Below are 16,650 nucleotides of genomic sequence, written 5' to 3'. Positions count from 1 at the left end.
TTATTGTTGGGTATTCGGGTTGTGGGTTTTTTGCAATATGTTTTCTATTCAAGTACACGTCTCCTTGGTTTCATATCCTTGAAGTGGAATTGGGAGATCTAGACACTTAATTTTAAGGTGCTGGATGTCATAATGCAAACTGCCTTCCAGAATCATTGCCGTGGCTTCCTGTCTCCACAGCAGTGGATAAAAGGGCTCCCCAGATAGTCTCAGGGTATGTGTCGGATTCTGATAAACAGAGGACCCCAGCCGTGGCTGAGGCCACAGGGTAGTGGCGCTCCCAGGAGGCCCTGGGTGGGTATTTGAAGGTGAGTCTCAATAACTCAAGGAAGGCCGTGCCTGTAATTTCTCTCCCCGTTTCTTAGGACTGTAACGGTTGTATGATTCAGAGAGCCCTGGATTTGGGGTCCGAGTGTCCGGGGCTCGAGCCACGCCACAGCCTGGCACTGGCTGTATGCTTTGGATCATAAAGTCACCCCACTGGGCCACAGATGTCACCTTTGTAGAGAATGAACTCCCCGTGGGATTTTTCCTCCGTGCTGCGTGGAGCCCTGGTCCTCAGCGTCGCTGCCGTTAGCATTTGTGAATTTTGTATTGAGGACACACTTCATTTCTCAGCATCTTACCTGGAACCATATCGTCTAATGGAAGAAATTACGAGTCCAGGGTTATGGCTCCTGCTCTGACAACGCTGGCTGTCTGACCTTAGACACTTATCTTCCCTTGGCTGGGTCTCTCTTTTCCCAGGAGCCCAATGAGGTTTCCCTTGAACTTGAAACTTGCAAGCCTAGCAAACAGAAAACTACTTGGCTGAGCCCCTCTAGAAGGCAGTGTATTCTTTCTTCCTTCCTTCCCTAATTTTTTAAAATGTTTTATTTATTTCTGAGAGAGAGAGAGACAGCGTGAGCAGGGGAGGGTCAGAGAGAGAGGGAGACACAGAATCTGAAACAGGCTCCAGGCTCTGAGTTGTCAGCACAGAGTCCGACGCGGGGCTTGAACCCACGAACCGCGAGATCATGACCTGAGCCGAAGTCGGAGGCTTAACTGACTGAGCCCCCCAGGCGCCCCTAGACAGCAGCAGTACCTGCCAAGTCCTTCCTGTGCCCTCAGCCCCACGCCGAGGGCGCTACACGCATCAACTCAGGCATCACCAGAACTAACCAAGATGGGCATCACGAGTTCCTCATTTTTTTTTTTTAATGTTTTATTTATTTCTAGGAGAGAGAGAGAGAGACAGCGTGAGCAGGGGAGGGTCAGAGAGAGAGGGAGTCACAGACTGAAACAGGCTCCAAGCTCTGAGCTGGCAGTCAGCACAGAGCCCGACGCGGGGCTCGAACCCACGAACCGCGAGATCATGACCTAAGCGAAAGTCGGACGCTTAACCGACTAAGCCACCCAGGTGCCCCCTTTTTTTTTTTTTTTTTTTACGAGTTCCTCATTTTGCGGATGGGGAAACCGAGTCACAGACAGGTTGTGACTTTGTCCGGCAGTCGCACAGCCTGTGAGGGGTTGGGTCTGGGATTTGAACTGGGAACGTCTGACTCCCCGGCCTGCGCACACCGCTAGCCACAGAGCCTAGACTTCGCTTCCAAGCCCGTGTGGGGGCAAAGCCGAACGAAAGGGGGTGTGTAGCAGCGGTGTAGGCCCTGGGGTCGCTGTGAGCAGACGCCGGGGCCCTGCTTTCTGCCTTCTCTCCCGCCTCCCCTCGCCTCTCTCCCTGCTTTCTGTGGTGGGTTTCAGTTCTGGCTCTGATGCTAACTGGGGAATTTCCCACAGCCTCTCTGCACTTCTCTTCCCTTGTTGGTGAAACGCCCCCCCACCCCCCACCCCCGTTTTTCCCCATCAGAGGGAAGGAGCTGGAGAGGCTGACTGTCCGGGACACGTGCATTTGTGCTGGTTCCTCCCTCTGCACATTTACCCGGCATCTTGGAGGATTTCCTGGAACAGGCTCATTTTCTGTGCCCAAAGCGTTTGAATGATCGTAATGGTTTCAGAATGACTAGCTTTTAGCTTGCAGAGGCCCCTCTTTTGATGGGAAAGGCAAGCCGAAGGCAGGGGTGAAGGGGCGCGTGGTCCCGTGGGTGGCGCTGGTGAGGACGGGGCAGCAGAAGCCCCGGGCTGAGCAGGACGCACGCGGCACGGGTTCGAGGCCCCGTGCTCGGCTCTGTGGTCACTCCTGCTCTCCAAGCCTCACTGCCTCACCTATGAAATTAGGGGACAGCCTGGGTCCGTGGTGTTAAAACTACGTTCTGCAGACTCTCAGGGTCCTCCAGGGCCACGTGGGAGCGGGGGGCTCACCACTGGAGTCAACCGTAAGACCCCCTCTTTACCTATTTTGTGGGACCGAGTTCGGTCTTTATTTTGTTGGAAAAGAGGGCTCCCTGCTTTCAAAAGGGGGGAGGAAGGGGCGCCTGGGGGCTCAGTTGCTTGAGCGTCTGACTTCAGCTCGGGTCGTGATCTCGCAGTTTGTGAGTTCAAGCCCCGCGTGGGGGGTTCGCTACCGTCAGCGAGGAGCTGCTTCAGATCCTCTGTCCACCACCCCCGCCCCTCCCTCGCTCATGTCCTTCCTGTCTCAGAAACAAATCAACTTTTTTTTTTTAAAAAGGGGAAGAAAGTTTGACATAAATTTCTGGAGACTTTAAAAGAGATGGATCCTGCTCTTCGAGATGTGGAAGTGGACGCCCCCCTTCGTGCCCCTGAGAAGCCCGAAGCCCCAACCCCGCCGGACGGCATGGGTCTGAGGGGCTTCTTTTCCCCGGTCACCCTTGCCTCTGGCGCAGGCTGCTCTTCCAGAATGCTCCACCCCGTTGGGGAAATTTGCCTTCTTCCTGTTCTTCTAGGCAGGACCATGTCTCCTTGAGCCCCCTGCCGTCACGCCCAGCCCTGGGTCCACCTTGGCATTTCCAGCCCGAGCAGCGTGCGGCGGAGAACAGAAGTCAGGATTGTAGCGGAAGGACATTTCTTCTGCGGCTGGGACTTCAGACGACATGCAAGCCTAGCACCCAAGCGGTCAGCTCGAGTGCAGGTGCACTGACCTTCGGCACAGGGGTGACAAGTGGAAAAAGAAGTCCCGCCCGTCTGTCCTTGTTCGAACACTGGGCTCTGCGCTCACATCTGGCCGGGGAGGAGCGGAGGTGTGATGGTGGGGTCGTTTCCCCAGGGGTCTGCTCAGGCAGGAGGAAAGCAGATGGAGACCAAAGACCCTTCTCTGGTCAGACACGACCTTATGCTCTGAGGGCAGGATTGCAGTGGACGCGCCTGATGAGATGAGGCACTAAAAATGATTGCGTGGTCCAGCGGCCCTGCCCACCTCACGGAAGGACAGTTGTTTAGCGGGAAAACACCGCCGATACCCCTTCGGAGGAGTCTGCTCTCACGGGGCCTTCGGCCGCATGCCTCACACGTGTGTCCGCTTTGTCAGAATTGCTTCCTCTTTCTGACCCCCCACAAAAGCAGGATAGTGTCTGTATCCCCGTTTCCCGAGTGTCGAGCATAGTGCTTGGCACACGGCACATCCCGGTTGAATGAACTGAATGGATTCCCCAGCGTGCGGTCATTTCCCGAGAGGTGATCGTATCCACGAGGCTCTTTCCTCACTCAGTCCTGCCTGTTCCCGTGGTGGTCTCCATACTTACGCACACGCATCACGAAGCTGTCTCTTAGCTCAGGGTCGGCCTGGGCCTCGGACCTTGGGCTCCGTTTTTCCAACAGCGTTTGCTCACTTTGTGTCTCTGTGTTTCATTTTGGCCAATTCTTGCGATATCTCCAGCTTTTTTGTCATCATTATTATATTGGTGATGGTGATCCGTGCTCAGTCATTATGACTCACCGAAAGCCCAGATGATGGTTAGCATGTTTTAGCAATAAAGTATTTTTAAATTAAGGTCTGCGCATTGTTGCATTGCTTTTTGTTAGACACCATGCTATTGCATACCTAATAGACTACAGCCCGGTGTAGATGTGACTTTCATATGCCCTGGGAAGCAGAAAATTCATGTGACTCACTTTATTGCAGCGTTCATTGTTTTTGCAGCGTTCTGGAAGGGACTTCGCACGTCTCCGGGGTGTTCCTGGGCTCTGCCGGTAGTCGGTTCGTCTTCAGGACCCTGCGGTGGGTCTCCGCTACTTACAGAAGAAAGTCCCTGTCCCCCTCGCTGCTGCTCGGGTCCCCTCACCATCCGCCTCCGTCCTCCTTCATTGCCCCGTGGTTCTCTCTGGCCCTTTCGATGTTCTCTGAGTCTCTGTTTCTGTGCCGACTTCATCCTGATACGTCCCCCCCACCCCGCCGCCCCATCATGGTCTAGAAAGAACTTTCCTTGGTGGTTTCATGCACATGGCCAAATCCTACCTGTGTTTCATATTATGATGTCATTTGAGCCTCACAAAATCTCTCAGTCAGTCTTAAAGTGTTGGTCTTACAAGATGATTCGTTTAAAAAGGCTTCATGTTTGCAAGGCGCCCCAGGGGCCTCCGTCGGTTGAGCATCCGACTTCAGTCAGGTCATGATCTCGCAATTCGTTAAGTTTGAGCCCCGCCTCAGGCTCCGTGCTGACAGCTGGGAGCCTGGAGCCTGTTTCAGATTCTGTGTCTCCCTCCCTCTGCTCCTTCCCTGCTTGTGCTCTGTCTCTGTCTCTCTAAAATAAATAAACATTAAAAAAGTTTTCTAAAAAAGTCTTCTGTGTTGAAATCAGCTGGGCCCATGCAGTGCGTCACCATCCCTTTGTGGGTTTATGCTGATGCCGTGATGTCCGAGGTTCCACGGCGGGCTGCGACAAGACATCTGTCTGACCCACATTTCCTAAAAACGTTGACAACAGAGCTCTTCCCCACTCTGTCTATGAACACACTGCAGAGGATCCGGGAAGTGCTTCCTGGAGAGTCATCAGGGAGGTAATCCTTACCCTCTTTTACTCGGTGAAGAAACCAAGGCTCGGAGACAAAAATGCTCACACGAGCTGAGTGACAGGGCCATCAATCCCATTATTTTCTTTATTGTGCTCAATGACTTACAATATTTGTCATCCAGAGAGGACTCTAAAGCTCACTCTTGGGGCCCCAGAACTTACTGGCTTCTAAGACTATAATTCAATTCTCTTTCCTAATATCTGAACTTTGTCCTACTTCTGTTTTCTAAAAATGATCGTGTCCAAGTATTTCTTTGGCTTTTCTTTTCCTGCCAGATGTTTCACAAGTAAGGAACAAAAAGTTCCAATTAAATTTTCCGAGAGTCTCATCAAATCATAAAAAGAAATAACAAATACGTTTTCTAGTATATACCTGGTCTGGGTCAAAGTCATAGTAACTGGAAAGGGGAAAGAATGATGGCCTGACTTCAAGGAGATATTTATGGCTAAATAAAAACTGAGCACATTTTATAGTGGCCAGAAAAGCATAAGTGCATCTCTGTTTTAACCTTAGCTTTGAGGGTTTTTGAGGGTTAGAAATTAAAAATGTCAAATAATTATGTAGAAAATAAACATTTTATAATTTTTCAAAAATGAAAATAAAAATTTGGAAAACTAAGAAAAAAACTTCTTGCATGCTTGTTTAGCATTTTGTTATTATTATTATTATTTAATGTTTATTTTTGAAAGAGAGAGAGAGCGGGGGAGGGGCAGAGAGAGAGGGAGACACAGAATCTGAAGCAGCTCCAGGCTCTGAGCTGTCAGCACAGAGCCCGACGTGGGGCGTGAAATAACAAACCATGAGATCATGACCTGAGCTGACGCTGGATGTTTACCTGACTGAGCCACCCAGGCTCCCAAGCATCTTGTTATTACTATCTGACCCTTATATCCACCTGCGTTGTATGTTGTGAGATACTCTGTTATGGTACTTTGTTCATCATATTAAGGGTCACTGGGGGAGGGGTCAGTGCACTCCATACACGCTAAGGCTGTATCCCTGAACAGTGACATCAGAGGGCTGCCCACTACTGGAGAGGACAGGTCTCCCTGAGACAGTCCAGCCAAGGTCGCTAAACAGATGTGCAAGCAAACAAGCCAACAATAACTGGCCCTGGGGGTGTAGAATCATATACAGAATTGCTAGACTGCATCACCGAAAATGTCTAGATTTCAACAAAAGATTATGACACCTGCTAACAAACAGGAAAATGAGTCATACTCGGTGGAAAGACAGGCTGTGAGAGGGTCCAGATGTTGGGCTTAGCAGGGAAACTCTCCAAAGCAATTAAGAATATGTTTGAAGTACTAAGGAAAACCATATTATAGAATTTAACGAAGGTATGACATTAATATCTCATCAAATCTGTACCATCGATAAAGAAATGATAGAAAAGGGGGCACCTGGGTGGCTCAGTCGGCTAAGTGTCCGACTTCAGCTCAGGTCATGATCTCATGGTTCGTGGGTTCGAGCCCCGCATCCGGCTCTGTGTTGACAGCCAGCTCAGAGCCTGGAGCCTGTTTCAGAGTCTGTGTCTCCCTCTCTCTCTGACCCTCCCCTGCTCACTCTGCCTCTCTCTCTCAGAAAAAAAAAAAATTAAAAAAATTAAAAAAAAAAAAAAGAAATGATAGAAAAGAACCAGGTAGAAGTTTGGAGCTGAAAAGCATTATAACCAAAATGAATTCACTCACTAGACAGGCGGAATGGCAGATTTGAGCTGGCATAAGAAAAAGTAAGCAGGGGGCTCCTGGGTGGCTCAGTCACTTGAGCGTCTGACTTCGGCTCAGGTCATGATCTCGTGGTTCACAAGCTCGAGCCCCACATCGGGCTCTGAGATGAGCCTGGAGCTGCTTCGGATTGTGTGTCTCCTCCCTTTCTTTCTGCCCCTTGCCCACTCACACTCTGTCTCTCTCTCTCTCAAAAATTAAAAAAAAGAAAAGATAAAAAGAAAAAGCAAGCTGACTTGGAGATAAAGCAATAGAGAATTATGCAATCTGAAGGCCAGAGAGGAAAATGAAGGAAGAGCAATGAGTGAGGCCGTAGAGAAATGGAGGACCTCGTGAAGCGCACCCACGTTGCACACTGGGAGTCCCAGAAGAAGAGGAGAGACAAAAAGGAGCAGACAGAGAGTCAAAGGAATAATGGCAAATCCCACATTTGATTAAAAAAGAAACCATTCAGGCAGCTCAGTGCGTTCCAAGTGGGACGACTGCGAGGAGATACCCCCAGACCATCGTCAGTGACGAACTCAACGGTGCAGAGAAGCATCTGGAGAGGGGAGGAGCCCACACAGCAGCCATGGCAGCCGCACCCGGGATCCTGAAGATTAATGGCTGACTTCCCATTAGAAACCGTGGAGGTCGGCAGGCGGTGAATGAAAGACAAAAGTGTACCCAAGAACCTCACACCCAGTCAGCTCTCTTACAAACGAAAGGCAAAGTCAGGAGGTGAGTAGAAGCTGAGAGAACACGTGGCCAGACTCGCCTTCCAAGAAACACAGAGGATGACGAGGTGGCAGGCAACTGCGATCTGTACCACGTGCAACAGCAGACTGCGTCATCACACAGTTGTGTAGTTGCTCATGTTTTCTCCTGGCTCATTTCAAAGGCAGTTTCACAAACAGCGTGTGTGTGATGCGTTGCGGTGCCCATCACGCACAGAAATGCAGCGTATTTGACGCGAGCGGCGCAACGGAGGCAGGTGGGAGCGGAGCTGCCCTGGGGCAAGTTCTTACTAAAGAATCGACTCGTTACAACTTTATTAAACTGTATGGAGACCAACGGTGTCTTATCATATTCCCGACTTTACGGGGGACGTGGAAACACTTGGAGGAAGTGGGAACTTCAGAGACGGACGAGCGGGCTGAGTCCTGGTCTTGAGCAACATTTAGCACGTGGAACTTGGAGAAGCTGCCACCTTCTTGGAGCGTCAGCTTCTTCATTTATCAAATGCAGTGAGTGGGATGATATGTGGCTGACCTTGGTCCCACTGAGCCGTTTGAAGGATCCCAGGAGGGGGAGGTGCTGGCAGAACCAGGGGCTCACAGGTGTGAGGGAGGGTCCTATCTTTGCCCCACGCTGCAATTCTACATGTTCTGTTCTTCCCACGGTGATTTGTTCCCACGAATCATCTTCTCTTTCGGATGGGGTTTGCTGGAGGGAGGAAAGGATGTCCCTTCACTTCTGGGCTGTCTTAGCAGACGCTAAGCAAGTTCAAATACCAAGTGCATTCCATCGGCATCAAGCTCCAGGTAGTCCTAAAGCAACTGCCTGCCTGCCCCCCCCCCCATAAAATAGTGATTTGAAAACATGGCTCCAGCATGTTCTAGTTTTATCAAGAATTCTCACAAACCACAGGCCTGTTCTGTCATGGAGCCTGGGGAGGGGGGCGGAAGCCATCGAGCGATGTTCTGCTTCAGAACAGTGTAAACAGAAATATGCTAACATGATATATTTCGTACCTTTGAGGCAGTGACATTGTGAGTAATTCTCTCTTTCCCCCTTCCTTCGATGTTATTTTGGTTCCAAATTTCTGCATTGAGGATGCATCGTTTTAGGGTCAAGGTCACATGGCTGCTGCGGCTGCTGCTAGAAAAGATAGATGTCGGCAGCAGGCAAGGTGAGCTTCCATTTAAAAGCTCCTCTTTGCTGTGGTAACAAACGAGGGATGCTCTCCTCGTTCTGCATTTTTCATTGGGGTTCTAAACTTTATAAAAAGGGAAAAGAAAATGATGTGGAAAATGTTGGGGTTTGGAGCGAACGGCCAAGAAAGAATCCTTGAGAAGTCTTGATGCAAAAAGGTGGTTTTATTAAAGCACGGGGGCCAGACTGGGGCAGAAGAGCTGCGCTGGGGCTGGGCAGAGCGCCTCCTCATGTGCTAAGGAGCTGGGGACGTCGAGTCACACGGGAGGCCTCCAGAGGGACTGTGATGTGCTAACGAGGACCTCTAAGATCCCTGCGGCCTCGCTGCTGTCCTCAGGCTAGGCGGGCCTCCCTCTAGTGAGGCATTAACAGTAGGAGAATGTTACACTCGGGGTTTGCCTCGAGCATTTGCCAGTGGGCCGCAGGTTACACGGAAATGCAAATTGTAAGGAAACGTAGTTTCATCTACGTTCCCTTCTGCGTTTGTTCCCGGGATCAGAAAATGTTTTATTAATTTTTATTTATTTATTTTAAGGTGTTTTTTTAAAAAAAATGTTTTATTTATTTCTGAGAGAGAGAGAGAGAGACAGCGTGAGCAGGGGAGGGTCAGAGAGAGAGGGAGTCACAGACTGAAACAGGCTCCAGGCCCTGAGCTGGCAGTCAGCACAGAGCCCGACGCGGGGCTCGAACCCACGAACCGCGGGATCATGACCCGAGCTGCAGTCGGAGGCTTAACCGACTGAGCCCCCCGGGCGCCCCAAGGGTTGCTTTTAAGTAATCTCTGCATCCAAGGTGGGGCCTGAACTCACCACCCTGAGGTCAAGCGCCCCGCGCTGCTGCCCGGACTCAGTCGGCTGCAGCCACAAAAGGAAACAAGAAAGTTTACATTTTTAGGTCTACGAGGCCGCCCGCTGGCCTCCCCTCCCCCCTGCTTTGCAGTCGAGCTCAGGGAAACCTCCTCCTGGGGGCGAAAGGCNAGGGCCTCCCGGAGTCACGCAGCGCCGCCTCTGGCCGGGGCCCTCCACGGTCATGTTGCCTCTCCTTTTCTGTCTTTGTGTTCTGTGCTTTTCTCATTTTTCCGAACATTCTACAATGAAGCAAACATATTAGAATAGTGCTGAGAGTTCCCACCATTCCCCATTATGCTCACCTTTCTTTTTCTCAAAGTTTGCGTTTTCAGCCTGATGTGCTCCTGACCCGCCCGCTGCCAGCGCGGGTTCTGTCCAGGACTTCTGTCTGCCCGTCCGGGTTACATGCGTCTCCCTCTTTCACCAGGAGCTCATGAAGGACTTCTTGGAGAAGAGGGATAAAGGACAGCTTCTCATACAGAGAAACAGAAGGCTCAAAGAGAATCTTTTGAGACCGGTAATTTTATTTTATTAAAACATTAAAAAAAATAATCTATTGTCCCGTTGGCTCACATGGTGTGTACAGTGTGCTCTTGGCTTTGGGGGTAGATTCCCGTGGTTCATGGCTTACGTGCAACACCCAGTGCTCCTCCCAGCAAATGCCCTCCTCAGTGCCCATCGCCCATTTTCCCTGCCCGCCCCCCCAATCAACCCTCAGTTTGTTCTCTGTATTTAATAGTCCGTTACTGAGACCAGTAATTTTAAACTCAAGCACTGTTTTCAGAATTCTACTGAATTAAGTGTAAGTCAAGCAAGCAAACGTTCCATAAGTGAATTATCATTTGGAAAATACCAGGTTGTTTTTTTCTTCCTTTAGATCTGAAAACCACAATGTTTAAAATTCCCTAAGGTTTTAGAAACTTGGGAGAAATCTGCTCTTAATTATGTTTACCCTCATTTTCCAAATGAAGCAATGAACGCATCAGTGCAAGAATATGTAAGACACCCTTTGGTGCTGAAGACATTTCCAATTGAGTGTCAATCAATTAATGGTGCAGTCAGCCCGAGTGATTTTTTACCTCATTTGGGATTTTGGGGGCACTTCTGGCGACGTGGGAGGCGGTTGGAGGCAGGAAAAGGAAGGACATGAAAAACTTGGGGAGTTGGAGTGGTTATTGTCCAAGGAGTCTGAGCGGTATCACTGCCATTGAAATGGGTCCTAGACAGTGAAGGAGAGAAGGTGCACGTGGCGGTTGAAGTGAGTTTGAAAAACTATGTCGTAGACGCAGCTTTCCATTTCTGAGGATGGATACATTCACTGTGGCGACAAGGTGATGCTCGTGAACCCCGCTCCCGCGGAGAAGGAAGCCCACCTGTTTCTGGATGGGGACCTGAGCCTGTGCATGACTCCAGATGAAATTAAAGCCCATCTGAGCGATGAGTTAGAGGTGCCGTGTGGCCTGAGCGCAGCGCAAACCAAGATCCCAGTTGGCAGAAACACTTTTATCATCTTGAGGTAGAGATGCTTTCATTGTCCGCGCATTTTTATCATAAATACATTTTCGCTGAGAGCCTCAGGAGGCCCGGGCTGTAGCGCGGCTGCCTGGAGGTGAAGGTCATGGGAGCCTTCTCTGGGATTCCCACCCTTCTGTCTCTCCCTGAGGATACAGTTGGGGGCCTTTAGACGCCCTTCACCTTAAACATCAGGGCACTGCTAATTTGTGTTCTGTTATAAATGCTTGCTTCAAAGGTATTGGATCTAGGGGCCTAGCTTCATACTCAGCCTACACGGTTTTCCTAACAGCTTCTCGGATACTTGGAGCTTATTTAAGTGCTTCTGTTGCTTTTAATGCCACTGTGTTGCTTTTAGAGCAGAAATTGATAGTTCGGTGCAAGGTGGCACTACATGGGATTTGCTATCTTATAATTAATAGTGTACTAAAAATGTGCTTGAGATTTTGAAAATGAGCAATTAAATCCCTAGAGAATAGATCCATAATTACAGTAGATAAATACTGCTTTCACTCTGCTAATGAAGTAATGATCGCGACGTTTATGTTACAAGAATCTAGCCGGTCCTCTTAGTCTTTAGATTGCTTTGAATACTGATAATTTATGTTGAGACGAGTAAAGCCGACCACAGCTTCCGCGTCCCGGAGGATTGAGGGGGAAGGCTGTATCAGGTGTGTGCAGATGTGTTATCCTGGCTCGTTCTGAAGTTGTCCGTGCACCTGACCAGCATTCCTCAGTGCAGGGTAGCGTGATGCGCGCATGCTGCTCTGGGCACACAGAGAGGGGCGCTCTGTGTTCTGGCTGTGGCGGGTCGCAGGGACAGGGTCCCCGCGGGTCTGAAGGCCAGAAGAAACGGCCGTCTCGAAAATGTTTAGTTTACGTCATCAGTTATGCAGTGAGAATATGCATCAGCAAGAACACTGACTATAAACAAAGTGCGCCCGCAGTAGGACGTGGAAGGGGTCGTACGACAGGGACTTGACATGATGCTTCTTCACCAACAGCCCAGACAGAAACGCCACGGGCCACGTCCTCAGATACGGACAGAACTTCTGCCTCGCGATAACAGGAGGATTTGAGGACAAAATGGTGAGTCGCGGCCGCGTGCTGAAAGGGACAGAGGACTCTGCAGGCATCTGCCGTCTCTGGCTTCATCCCCGTCTCAGCCTGAAGCTTTGCACACGCAGTGTTGGGCCACTTCTTGCCTTCTGACTTTTCGAATGACAAAAGTCATACCCCTCAGATGCTAAGGAGAAAGGGAGAAAACCCTTTTACTGCTCTGCAGCTGACAAAACCCCCAAAATTTATGCCACCTCCACCTCTAATTAATGATTGGATTAATTAATGATATCTGACACCTGTCAATATCTCAGCAAGGTAGATTATCTAACATCTCCCCCCCCCCCCTTTTTAAGTTGATTTATCTCTTTTCCTTGGCGACTAGAACCAGATACATTTGGGGTTAACTCTAGCTCGGATGCCGATGTGGGGGGTGGGGCTTCGGATAAAGTTGTTGAACGGTTTTGAGTCATGGGGATTATTGTACCTTGTGACATGCTTAGCTGCCTCACATATATGAACTCACTTAGATATCCAAACAGATCTATGAGCTAGGGACTATTTTATGCCAACTTTACTGATGGGGAAACTGAGGCACAAGGTCAGGTGACTTTGCTCCAGGTCGCTCAGCTGTTCATTGGTGGACCGGGCGCTACACACCATTTCTCACCGAATCACAGCTTCCATCACTATATGATGGAACAGTATTGCCAATTGTGCTACCAGGTAAACTCAGCGTCCCCAGCTGCACCCCTCCGTGCCACAGACGGTCAGCTGCAGCCTGATTTTACACTTAGAAATTAGAGAAAATGCCAAATCGTTGGGAGAGGGGAGTAAATCGCAGTTGTCGTATCCGGAGATTAACACTGCCAACATTTTGGCTTACTCTCTTTTATGGTCGGTTCTCTCTCGCCCTCTCTCTCTCCTTTGTTCCCTGCCTTTCTCTTCCCCACACCCTCCTGGACTCACCCACGTAGCTCCTATAAATTATCTCTTCCCCGGCCGTGCACTGGTTTGCTTGTATTACCTGCTTTTCCAACAAAATTAACATTTTGTCGTTTTGTTGGTAATGTTTCCTCCCATTTGCTACTTCTATTTTTATAATTATTTATTTTTTATAATTTTTTTTGGCTCCTTGGCTTTGAAATCGCAGTTGGTCCAACTCTGAGTGAATGTACCGGTGTTTTCCTTTGTAACCCCTCACTGCTCAGAGCCCTGTCAAGTTGGCTCCAGAGATACTGTAGAAAGGAAGACTTGTATCGACTTCCTGAGTCTAAAGTTGACCTTGTGCAGGGCTTTGTTCTTGTTTTTCCTTTGTTTTTTTAATGTTTATTTTTAAATTTTAAATATTTTTTTACATTTATTTATTATTGAGAGACAGAGACAGAGCATGAACGGGGGAGGGGCAGAGAGAGAAGGAGACACAGAATAGGAAGCAGCCTCCAGGCCCTGAGCTGTCCGCACAGAGCCCGACGCGGGGCTCGAACCCACGAACTGTGAGATCACGACCTGAGCCGAAATCGGATGCTCAACTGACTGAGCCACCCAGGCGCCCCTTAATGTTTACTTTTGAGAGAGAGAAACCATGTGCGTGCAGGAGCACAAGCAGAGGAGGGGCAGAGAGAGAGGGGGGCAGAGTGTCCAAAGCAGGCTCTGAGCTGTCAGCACAGAACCCGACCTGGGGCTCAAACTCTCGAACCATGAGATCATGACCTGAACTGAAGTCTGATGTGCAATTGACCGAGCTGCCCAAGTGCCCTGGGATTTGCTGTTTATTAATTATTTATTTTTATTTGAGGCGGGGGGAGGGGCAGAGAGAGGATCCCAAGCAGGCTCCGCGCTTAGGACAGAGCCCCACGTGGGACTCGATCCCACAGCCCTGGGACCATGACCTGAGCTGAAATCAAGAGTTGGACGCTCAACTGACTGAGCCCCTGGGCGGGCCTGGAGTGTGTTCCTGATCTGCTTGAGATTTATTCTGATACAGGGTTCTGTGCAGACATGTGATTTCTCCCAAATGACTAATGAGCCACATTTGTGTTGTTTCTTGAATAATTGATTACTCCTTTCCTCACCGACACGTGCCTTGCGTGACAGCCATTAAATCACCGCACATCCACGCTCTCTCTCAGCTTCCTATTTGAACGCTTTGAGCTCGAGTTGTCTGTTTTTATTCGAGGATTATACTTGATATTTGCACAGCTCGGAGGGCTATTATTCTCTCATCACACCTCTTCGTCTGCATCATGTTAAGAATGAACCTATCAGTTAAATGCAACTATTTCTGCAGGTCCTTTGGCTCCTGTGGGAAGAAAAATCACGCGGCGTTTTGACTGGCACCGTAAAATTGCGCCACATTGTGGATTTAGTACCTTTATGACACTTAACTCTTTTGAGATGCCCCGCCGTGTGTTAGTTTATTCTTCCGCTCTCTCAGTAAAGTTTTGTGGGTCTCCTCGTGTGGACTGGATGCCTGTCTCATTAAGTTTGTCTCTTGGTATCTCCCACTGGATGTTATGATACTAACAACAAAAATATAAGAAAGCCATTGATGTTCATACTCACCTTTGATGAAATCACCCACTCCTCTTGTTTCCATTGGTTTTCCAGCTGGTTCTCAGAATTCTGACTTCTGGGCGGACCGTCATTTCTCTCTCCAGGGAGGATGATTCCCCAAATTCTCATATTTCCGTTCCTTGTCTTTGAATTAGCAAGTACTTCCGAGGCAGTCATAAAAAAACCTGGCAACTGCGACATTTTAGATTTGTTCCTGAGTCGTTATTATCTCTCTTTAACAAAGTGGAGTCTGTGGTCTGACGCAGGCACTGTTTGCCTTTGAAGTCCAGTGTCCCCGTGGCTCCGGACGACGCTGACATCACCCCGATTGCCATCAGCCACGCCCGGCGTGTCCTGGGCCCGGCCAGCTCCCTGCCCACATCTAGTTTGTGGTCAAGCCCACGGCTCTCCTGGCCCTGTCTTTTCAACCTGATGCCAGGACCTCAATCTAGGCCCCCATGGCTTGATCCCTCTAGTGTGTCCTGACTTCAGACCACAGGGACGCGAGCTGCCAGACTGATCCTTCAGGGGCTCAGGCTTGGTAAGTGCTGCCGTCACGGTGGCATTTAAGGCCCTCTGTGACATGTCCCCAGCCTCCCCACATGTGGCCAGCCTTGCCCGGCTCCTGGCCTCCTCCTCAGAGCTCCCGGGAGCCCCTGGGAGAGTGTGCGTCCCCACCTGTGCCCGCCTGCAGCTCTGCGCGTCTCTGCCGGCCGGCCATGCCTCACAAGTGCTTTCCGTTCTCCACCTCCGTCCCCTCTCCTGCTGTCATAGCGGGGGACGAGAGCAGCCCTTCTCTGCCTCCCCCTCGGCACCTCACGGCACAGCTTTGCACATGGAAGCCTGCCGAAATATGCAGGGACGGCCTCTGGGTTCAGGGTTCAGGGCCATCAGTAAAGGACTAGCAAACAACAAATGTTTCGGAATTTTCTGCAGGATGGGGTCCATTACAGGTGGCCAGACAGCTGCCCAAGTAAACCCAAAGTGCGGACATCAGCTGCACAGGGGTGTGGGCCCCCCTCTGAGGCTCACCGTGAATGTAGCTGCGATGGGGCTGGTTTTAAGGACACTTTGCTTCATGCTGCAAGTTTCGTGCATAGTTATTTCCAAGAAGTAAAATAGTGGTCCCGGCCTGGGTGCTGAGAACAAGGAAAGGGGAAGAGGAGCGGGATGAGGAGGAGAGAGTGGCTGTGGAATACAGAGGAAGAAAGAGCTGGGCGCCTGGGGGGCTCAGTTGGTTAAGCAGCCGACTTCAGCTCAGGTCATGATCTCGCCGAGTTCTCGAGTTCGAGTCCCATGTCCGGCTCTGTGCTGACAGCTCAGAGCCTGGAGCCTGTTTCAGATTCTCTCTCTGCCCCTCTGCTTGTGCTCTCTCTCTGTCTCTCAAAAATAAGTAAACATTAAAAAAATTCAGAGGCAGGGAAGGCAGTGGGATGGTGTGGGCAGCAGGCGGCCTCAGCGTTCCGAGGTGGCATCTCTAAGGTGGAGGAAAACAGAAGGCTCTCAAAAATCACAAGAATGGGGTTTTCCAACAAGGCCTCAATTGCCCTGACGTCAGCCCCTTAGCTGCTCGCGTCCCCAGCTTCTGGAGCGGCGCGAGGTGGCTCATCTGGGCGCCGTCGTTTTCAGCTGTATTTGTCCAGTGACCACAGGACCCTCCTGAAGTCGTCGAAGCGGTCGTTGCTGCAGGAGCTTTACCTGACGGATGAGGTCTCCTTCCTGAACTGCTGGCAGGCTGCCTTCCTGGACCCCCAGCTGCGCCTGGAGCACGAAGGCGCCCCGGTTCCGGTGAGCTCGGCCTGGGGGGGCTGGGTGCCGTTCGAGGACTCCATCTTCTCCCGTCTGTCACCCGGGGGCTTCTCAGCACGCCGGGGCCTGATGTGACCCGTGTGCGGTCTCTCCCACCCCCCGCCAGCCCGGAGGNTGGCTGAGAGCCGCCACCCGCACCGTTTGACTCATGGCCGGTTTCCTTCCCGGAAGCTCGTTTCTGTGGGGCCTGGAGACCTTGGGTCCCTGGGCGGCTCGCTTCCTGTCGGCCTTGCTGACGTTTCTGAGTCTGGGCCTGCAGGACCGGGGCAGGCGCGGGGCCTGATGGGAAGGCGGGGCCGCCGGGATCTCGCTGCTGGCGC

General features: G+C 50.7%; 1 protein-coding gene across 1 annotated transcript in view; it reads left to right on the top strand.

Annotated features, from left to right (window-relative positions):
- Positions 1-274: 274 nt before the first annotated feature.
- The window catches only part of CFAP161 (cilia and flagella associated protein 161), an 18,382-nt gene continuing 2,006 nt past the window's right edge, over positions 275-16,650 (top strand). The window contains exons 1-5 of the mRNA XM_077774394.1: positions 275-308; positions 9,822-9,911; positions 10,678-10,910; positions 11,911-11,995; positions 16,151-16,309. Of these exons, the coding sequence (XP_077630520.1) occupies positions 9,828-9,911; positions 10,678-10,910; positions 11,911-11,995; positions 16,151-16,309 (561 nt within the window). The 5' untranslated portion in view covers positions 275-308; positions 9,822-9,827. The remainder of the gene's footprint in view (positions 309-9,821; positions 9,912-10,677; positions 10,911-11,910; positions 11,996-16,150; positions 16,310-16,650) is intronic.

This window comes from Crocuta crocuta, unplaced genomic scaffold, assembly GCF_008692635.1.
Source record: "Crocuta crocuta isolate KB4526 unplaced genomic scaffold, BGI_CrCroc_1.0 scaffold7, whole genome shotgun sequence".
Classification (NCBI taxonomy): Eukaryota; Metazoa; Chordata; class Mammalia; order Carnivora; family Hyaenidae; genus Crocuta; species Crocuta crocuta.
The sequence above is the reverse complement of the archived record's forward strand: the minus strand, read 5'-3'. Positions and strand labels throughout refer to the sequence as shown.